General features: G+C 63.3%; 1 protein-coding gene across 1 annotated transcript in view; it reads left to right on the top strand.

Moving 5' to 3' along the window:
* Window positions 1-3: 3 nt before the first annotated feature.
* SYMPK (symplekin) overlaps window positions 4-7,814 on the top strand; it is a gene marked incomplete at its 5' end in the record, with an annotated part of 9,847 nt that continues 2,036 nt past the window's right edge. The window contains 6 exons of the mRNA XM_041419375.1: window positions 4-259; window positions 2,277-2,401; window positions 2,578-2,593; window positions 3,391-3,660; window positions 4,726-4,880; window positions 6,935-7,218. Of these exons, the coding sequence (XP_041275309.1) occupies window positions 4-259; window positions 2,277-2,401; window positions 2,578-2,593; window positions 3,391-3,660; window positions 4,726-4,880; window positions 6,935-7,218 (1,106 nt within the window). The remainder of the gene's footprint in view (window positions 260-2,276; window positions 2,402-2,577; window positions 2,594-3,390; window positions 3,661-4,725; window positions 4,881-6,934; window positions 7,219-7,814) is intronic.

Genomic DNA, 7,814 nt, shown 5'->3' with positions numbered 1-7,814 from the left:
TCTCGGCAGTGGATGGTGAAGTCCAAGGTGATCAGCGAGCTGCAGGAGGCCTGCTGGGAGATGATGTCCTCCATGGCCAGCGACATCATCCTGCTGCTGGACTCGGACAACGACGGCATCCGCACGCACGCCATCAAGTTCGTGGAGGGGCTGATCGTGACGCTGTCCCCCCGCACGGCCGACTCCGACGTCCCCCGGCGGCACGAGAACGACGTCAGCCTGGAGCGCATCCCGCGGGACCACCCCGTCATCAAGTACAGTGAGTTGGGATTGGGGTTTGGGGTTTGGGATGGGGACCACCCCGTCATCAAGTACAGTGAGTCTGGGGGCTTGGGATTGGGGTCAGGAATGGGATCGGGACCACCCTGTCATCAAGTACAGTGAGTTGGGATTGGGGTTTGGAGTTCGGGATGGGGACCACCCCGTCATCAAGTACAGTGAGTTGGGATTGGGGTTTGGGATGGGGACCAGCCCGTCATCAAGGACAGTGAGGCTGGGGGATTGGGATTGGGGGTTGGGGATTGGGGTTTGGGATGGGGACCAGCCCGTCATCAAGGACAGTGAGGCTGGGGGATTGGGATTGGGGGTTGGGGATTGGGGTTTGGGATGGGGACCAGCCCGTCATCAAGGACAGTGAGGCTGGGGGATTGGGATTGGGGGTTGGGGATTGGGGTTTGGGATGGGGACCAGCCCGTCATCAAGGACAGTGAGGCTGGGGGATTGGGATTGGGGGTTGGGGATTGGGGTTTGGGATGGGGACCAGCCCGTCATCAAGGACAGTGAGGCTGGGGGATTGGGATTGGGATTTGGGATTTGGGATTGGGAACAGCCCGTCATCGAGTACAGTGAGTCTGGGGGCTTGGCTTGGGATTGGGATTGGGGTTTGGGGATTGGGGTTTGGGATGGGGACCACCCCGTCATCAAGTACAGTGAGTTGGGCTTGGGGTTTGGGATTGAGATTTGGGGTTTGGGGTTTGGGATCGGGACCACCCCGTCATCAAGTACAGTGAGTCTGGGGGCTTGGGGCTGGGTTTGGGATTTGGGAGCCTGGAGCGCATCCCGCGGGACCACCCCGTCATCAAGTACAGTGAGTTGGGATTGGGGTTTGGGGTTTGGGATTGGGGTTTGGGGTTTGGGGTTTGGGATCGGGACCAGCCCGTCATCAAGTACAGTGAGTCTGGGGGCTTGGGATTGGGATTGGGATTGGGATTTGGGGTTTGGGATTGGGGTTTGGGGTTTGGGGTTTGGGATCGGGACCAGCCCGTCATCAAGTACAGTGAGTCTGGGGGCTTGGGATTGGGATTGGGATTGGGATTTGGGGTTTGGGATTGGGGTTTGGGGTCAGGAATGGGATGGGGACCACCCCGTCATCAAATCCAGTGAGTGGGGGGGATTTGGGGTGGGATGACCCCACTGACCCCTTGGGTTGGGGACCCCACTGACCCCTTGAGTTGGGGACCCCACTGACCCCCTGATTGGGATCCTGGTGACCTCCCCATGGATTGGTGACCCCGGTGCCCTCCCGGTGGGTGGGTGACCCCGCTGACCCCCAACACGTGGGTGACCCCACTGTCCCCTGACGTGTGGGTGACCCCACTGTCCCCGCTGTCCCCCAACGTGTGGGTGACCCCGGTGCCCTCCCGATGGGTGACCCCGCTGACCCCCAGCGCATGGGTGACCCCGCTGACCCCCAGCACGTGGGTGACCCCGCTGTCCCCCGACATGTGGGTGACCCCGGTGCCTTCCCGGTGGGTGGGTGACCCCGGTGCCCTCCCGGTGGGTGACCCCACTGACCCCCAGCATGTGGGTGACCCCGGTGACCCCCAGCACGTGGGTGACCCCGCTGACCCCCAGCATGTGGGTGATCCCACTGTCCCCAGACGTGTGGGTGACCCCACTGTCCCCTGACGTGTGGGTGACCCCACTGTCCCCGCTGACCCCCAGCGCGTGGGTGACCCCCGCTGACCCCCAGCACATGGGTGACCCTACTGACCCCCAGCGCGTGGGTGACCCCGCTGACCCCCAGCATGTGGGTGACCCCGGTGACCCCCAGCACGTGGGTGACCCCGCTGACCCCCGACCAGTGGGTGACCCTGGTGACCCCCAGCACGTGGGTGACCCCGCTGTCCCCTGACGTGTGGGTGACCCCGGTGCCCTCCTGATGGGTGACCCCAGTGACCCCCAGCACGTGGGTGACCCCCGCTGACCCCCAGACGTGTGGGTGACCCCGCTGTCCCCTGATGTGTGGGTGACCCCGCTGTCCCCGCTGTCCCCAGACGTGCTGTGGGAGGAGGGCAAGGCGGCGCTGGAGCAGCTGCTCAAGTTCATGGTGCACCCGGCCATCTCCAGCATCAACCTGACGGCCGCGCTCGGCTCGCTGGCCACCATCGCCCGCCAGCGGGCCAACCTGCCGCCCACGCTGGCCATGTCCCAGGTGTCCCCAGCTGTCCCCAAGTGTTCCCAGGTGTCCCTAACTCCGTGTCCCCACCTCGTAGCCAACCTGCTGCCCACACTGGCCATGTCCCAGCTGTCTCCAAGTGTCCCCAGCTGTCCCTAACCCCGTGTCCCCCCTCGAAGCCAACCTTCCACTCACGCTGGCCAAGTCCCAGGTGTCCCTAACCCCATGTCCCCCCTCGTAGCCAACACACCCCTGACACTGGCCAAGTCCCAGGTGTTCCCAAGTGTCCCCAGGTGTCCCCAGCTGTCCTTAACCCCATGTTCCCCCTCGTAGCCAACCTGCCGCCCACGCTGGCCATGTCCCAGGTGTCCCCAAGGGTCCCCAGCTGTCCTTAACCCCATGTTCCCCCTCGTAGCCAACCTGCCGCCCACGCTGGCCATGTCCCAGGTGTCCCCAAGGGTCCCCAGCTGTCCTTAACCCCATGTTCCCCCTCGTAGCCAACCTGCCGCCCACGCTGGCCATGTCCCAGGTGTCCCCAAGGGTCCCCAGCTGTCCTTAACCCCATGTTCCCCCTCGTAGCCAACCTGCCGCCCACGCTGGCCATGTCCCAGGTGTCCCCAAGGGTCCCCAGCTGTCCTTAACCCCATGTTCCCCCTCGTAGCCAACCTGCCGCCCATGCTGGCCATGTCCCAGGTGTCCCCAACTGTCCCCAAGTGTCCCCAACTGTCCCTAACCCTGTGTCCCTCCCCTGTAGCCAACCCGCCCCTGACACTGGCCATGTCCCAGCTGTCCCCTGGTGTCCCCAGGTGTCCCCAGGTGTCCCTAACCCCGTGTCCCCACCTCGTAGCCAACCTGCCTCCCACGCTGGCCATGTCCCAGCTGTCCCCACGTGTTCCCACGTGTCCCCAGCTGTCCCTAACCCCGTGTCCCCACTCCCGTAGCCAACCTGCCGCCCACGCTGGCCAAGTCCCAGGTGTCCCAACTGTCCCCAGGTGTCCCTAACCCCGTGTCCCCCCTCGTAGCCAACCTGCCGCCCACGCTGGCCAAGTCCCAGGTGAGCAGCGTGCGGAAGAACCTGAAGCTGCACCTGCTGAGCGTGCTGCGGCACCCGTCCTCGGGCGACTTCCAGCCGCAGATCACCACGCTGCTGGTGGACCTGGGCACGCCGCAGGCCGAGATCGCCCGCAGCATGCCCAGCCCCCGCGAGGCCCGCAAGCGGCCCCGTGACGAGCCCGACGCCGCCCTCAAGAAGATGAAGATCGGTGGGTGTGACGATGGTGACGTCATTGTCACCTCCCCATGGTGGCATCGGGTGTGGTGGGTTCGGGGTGGGTGGTGGTGGCCATGGTGGCCATCAGGGTTCAGGGTGGTGGTGGCCGTCAGAAATGGCCCCAGGGCGAGCCCAGTGATGCCCTCAGGAAGATGAAGATCGGTGAGTGGGGACATTGGTGACATCATTGTCACCTCCCTGTGGTGGCATCAGGTGTGGTGGGTTCAGGGTGGGTGGTGGTGGCCATGGTGGCCATCGGGGGGTTCTGGAAATGGCCCCAGGACGAGCCCAGTGTCATTCTCAAGAAGATGAAGATTGGTGAGTGGGGACATTGGTGACGTCATTGTCACCTCCCCATGGTGGCATCAGGGATGTGAAGGTTTCAGGGTGGGTGGTGGTGGCCATGGTGGCCATCAGAGGTTTCCAGAAATGGCCCCAGGACGAGCCCAGTGATGTTCTCAAGAAGATGAAGATCGGTGAGAACCCATGGTGACACTGGTGTCACCTCCCCATGGTGGCATCGGGTGTGGTGGGTTCAGGGTGGGTGGTGGTGGCCATGGTGGCCATCAGGGTTCAGGGTGGTGGTGGCCGTCAGAAATGGCCCCAGGGCGAGCCCAGTGATGCCCTCAAGAAGATGAAGATCGGTGAGTGGGGACATTGGTGACGTCATTGTCACCTCCCCATGGTGGCATCGGGTGTGGTGGGTTCAGGGTGGGTGGTGGTGGCCATGGTGGCCATCGGGGGGTTCTGGAAGTGACCCCAGGACAAGCCCTTGGGCTGTGGTGCACTGGTGTCACCTCCCCTGTGGTGGCCATCAGGTCCCAGTGGCCTCATGGAGACGCTGGGGACAGTTGGTGACATTAAACCCCCCCAGGTCCCCCCCGAGGACCTCCCAGTCCCTCCTGGTGACACTGGGCCAGGGGAGGTGACATTAAACATCCCTCAGGTCTTCTAGCAGGCCACCACCGCTGTGGTTCCCTCAAGTGTCCCTTTGGTGTCCCCAACTCCTGCTGGTGGCCCCTTGGGGACACTCAGGGACCTTCCTGTGTCCCCTCAGAGCCACCCCTGGGCGAGGATGACGAGGACAAGGACCTGGAGGCGCCGGCGGTGGCCGTGGCCAAAGCGGCCGGAGCGGTCACTGTCCCCTCGGACACCGACATCACGGCCGAGTTCCTGCAGCCGCTGCTGACCCCCGAGAACGTGGCCAACCTGGTCAGGGAGGGGACATCGCCCTTGGGGACACTGTGGGGGGGCTCTGAGGGGGTGTCACCTGTCCTGGAGTCACTGCTGACCCCTGAGAACGTGGCCAACCTGGTCAGGGAGGGGACATCGGCCTTGGGGACACTTGGGGGGGTGTCACCTGTCCTGGAGTCACTGCTGACCCCCAGAAATGTCCCCAACCTGGTCAGGGAGCCCAAGCTGATTTTGGGCTCCCCGAGCTGATTTCGGGCTCCCCGAGGTGGTTCTGGGTTCCCCAAGCTGATTTTGGGCTCCCCGAGCTGATTTCGGGCTCCCCGAGGTGGTTCTGGGTTCCCCAAGCTGATTTTGGGCTCCCCGAGCTGATTTCGGGCTCCCCGAGGTGGTTCTGGGTTCCCCAAGCTGATTTTGGGCTCCCCGAGCTGATTTCGGGCTCCCCGAGGTGGTTCTGGGTTCCCCAAGCTGATTTTGGGCTCCCCGAGCTGATTTCGGGCTCCCCGAGGTGGTTCTGGGTTCCCCAAGCTGATTTTGGGCTCCCCGAGCTGATTTCGGGCTCCCCGAGGTGGTTCTGGGTTCCCCAAGCTGATTTTGGGCTCCCCGAGCTGATTTCGGGCTCCCCGAGGTGGTTCTGGGTTCCCCAAGCTGATTTTGGGCTCCCCGAGCTGATTTCGGGCTCCCCGAGGTGGTTCTGGGTTCCCCAAGCTGATTTTGGGCTCCCCGAGCTGATTTCGGGCTCCCCGAGGTGGTTCTGGGTTCCCCAAGCTGATTTTGGGCTCCCCGAGCTGATTTCGGGCTCCCCGAGGTGGTTCTGGGTTCCCCAAGCTGATTTTGGGCTCCCCGAGCTGATTTCGGGCTCCCCGAGGTGGTTCTGGGTTCCCCAAGCTGATTTTGGGCTCCCCGAGCTGATTTCGGGCTCCCCGAGGTGGTTCTGGGTTCCCCAAGCTGATTTTGGGCTCCCCGAGCTGATTTCGGGCTCCCCGAGGTGGTTCTGGGTTCCCCAAGCTGATTTTGGGCTCCCCGAGCTGATTTCGGGCTCCCCGAGGTGGTTCTGGGTTCCCCAAGCTGATTTTGGGCTCCCCGAGCTGATTTCGGGCTCCCCGAGGTGGTTCTGGGTTCCCCAAGCTGATTTTGGGCTCCCCGAGCTGATTTCGGGCTCCCCGAGGTGGTTCTGGGTTCCCCAAGCTGATTTTGGGCTCCCCGAGCTGATTTCGGGCTCCCCGAGGTGGTTCTGGGTTCCCCAAGGTGATTCTGGGCTCCCCGAGGTGGTTCCGGGCTCCCCAAGGTGGTTCCGGGGTCCCTGAGCTGATTTCAGGTTCCCCAAGATGATTTCGGGCTCCCCAAGGTGATTCCGGGGTACCCGAGTTGATTTTGGGTTCCCCAAGCTGATTCCGGGCTCCCCGAGGTGATTTTGGGCTCCCCAAGGTGATTCCGGGCTCCCCAAGGTGATTTTGGGCTCCCCGAGCTGGTTCCGGGCTCCCCAAGGTGGTTCCGGGGTCCCTGAGCTGATTTCAGGTTCCCCAAGATGATTTTGGGCTCCCCGAGGTAATTCCGGGGTACCCGAGTTGATTTTGGGTTCCCCAAGCTGATTCCGGGCTCCCCGAGCTGATTCCGGGCTCCCCGAGGTGATTCCGGGGTCCCTGAGCTGATTTCGGGTTCCCCAAGATGATTTCGGGCTCCCCGAGGTGGTTCTGGGTTCCCCGAGCTGATTCCGGGCTCCCCGAGCTGATTCCGGGCTCCCCGAGCTGATTTTGGGTTCCCCGAGCTGATTCCGGGCTCCCTGAGGCGATTCCGGGGTACCCGAGTCGATTTTGGGTTCCCCGAGCTGATTCCGGGCTCCCCGAGCCGATTCCGGGCTCCCCGAGCCGATTCCGGGCTCCCCGAGGCGATTCCGGGGTCCCTGAGCTGATTCCGGGCTCCCCGAGCTGATTCCGGGCTCCCCAAGCTGATTCCGGGCTCCCCGAGCCGATTCCGGGCTCCCCGAGCTGATTCCGGGCTCCCCGAGGCGATTCCGGGCTCCCCGAGGCGATTCCGGGGTGCCTGAGCCCGCCCCGTGCCGCGTGTCCCCGCAGGTGCTGATCAGCATGGTGTACCTGCCCGAGGCCATGCCCGCCTCCTTCCAGGCCACCTACACGCCCGTGGAGTCGGCCGGCACCGAGGCGCAGATCAAGCACCTGGCGCGGCTGATGGCCACGCAGATGACCGCCGCCGGCCTGGGGCCAGGTCAGGGCACGCCCCCGGCCACGGGCTTTGGGGTGGATTTGGGAGAAATCGGGCTTGGGGTGGCATTCGCGGAGCTTGGCCGAGGTCGGTTGGGCGTTGGGGTTCTCCTTGTTGGGGGAATTCGGGGGTTTTGGCTCCAAGGAGGGGCGAAAAATTGGGGTGGGGTGAGGGTTTGGGTGGAATCCAAGGTGGGAGATTTTTGGGTGGGATTTGCCCAAGTTGGAGAAGTCTCGTTGGGTTTCGCCTGCCCCTCATGAGTTCGTGGGTGGCCAAAGCGTCGCCCTGGTGGCCACCCAAAATGCCTGGACCACCACCCCATCCCCACCCCAATTTGACCATCCCCACCCCATTTTTGGCCATCCCAACCCCATTCTGACCATGCCCACCCCATTTTTTGAACATCCCCACCCCATTTTTGGCCGTTCCCACCCCATTTTGACCATCCCCACCCAACTTTGACCATCCCCACCCCATTTTGACCATCATCTCCCCATTTTTGACCATCCCCACCCCATTTTTCACCGTCCCCACCCCATTTTGACCATTATCTCCCCATTTTTGACCATCCCCACCCAACTTTGACCATCCCCACCCCATTTTGACCATCATCTCCCCATTTTTGACCATCCCCACCCCATTTTTCACCGTCCCCACCCCATTTTGACCATTATCTCCCCATTTTTGACCATCCCCACCCAACTTTGACCATCCCCACCCCCTTTTGACCAT

This window comes from Onychostruthus taczanowskii, unplaced genomic scaffold, assembly GCF_017590055.1.
Source record: "Onychostruthus taczanowskii isolate IOZ18803 unplaced genomic scaffold, ASM1759005v1 scaffold607, whole genome shotgun sequence".
NCBI classification, from domain to species: Eukaryota; Metazoa; Chordata; class Aves; order Passeriformes; family Passeridae; genus Onychostruthus; species Onychostruthus taczanowskii.
Note: the sequence above shows the minus strand (reverse complement) of the source record. Positions and strands in the feature narration are given on the sequence as shown.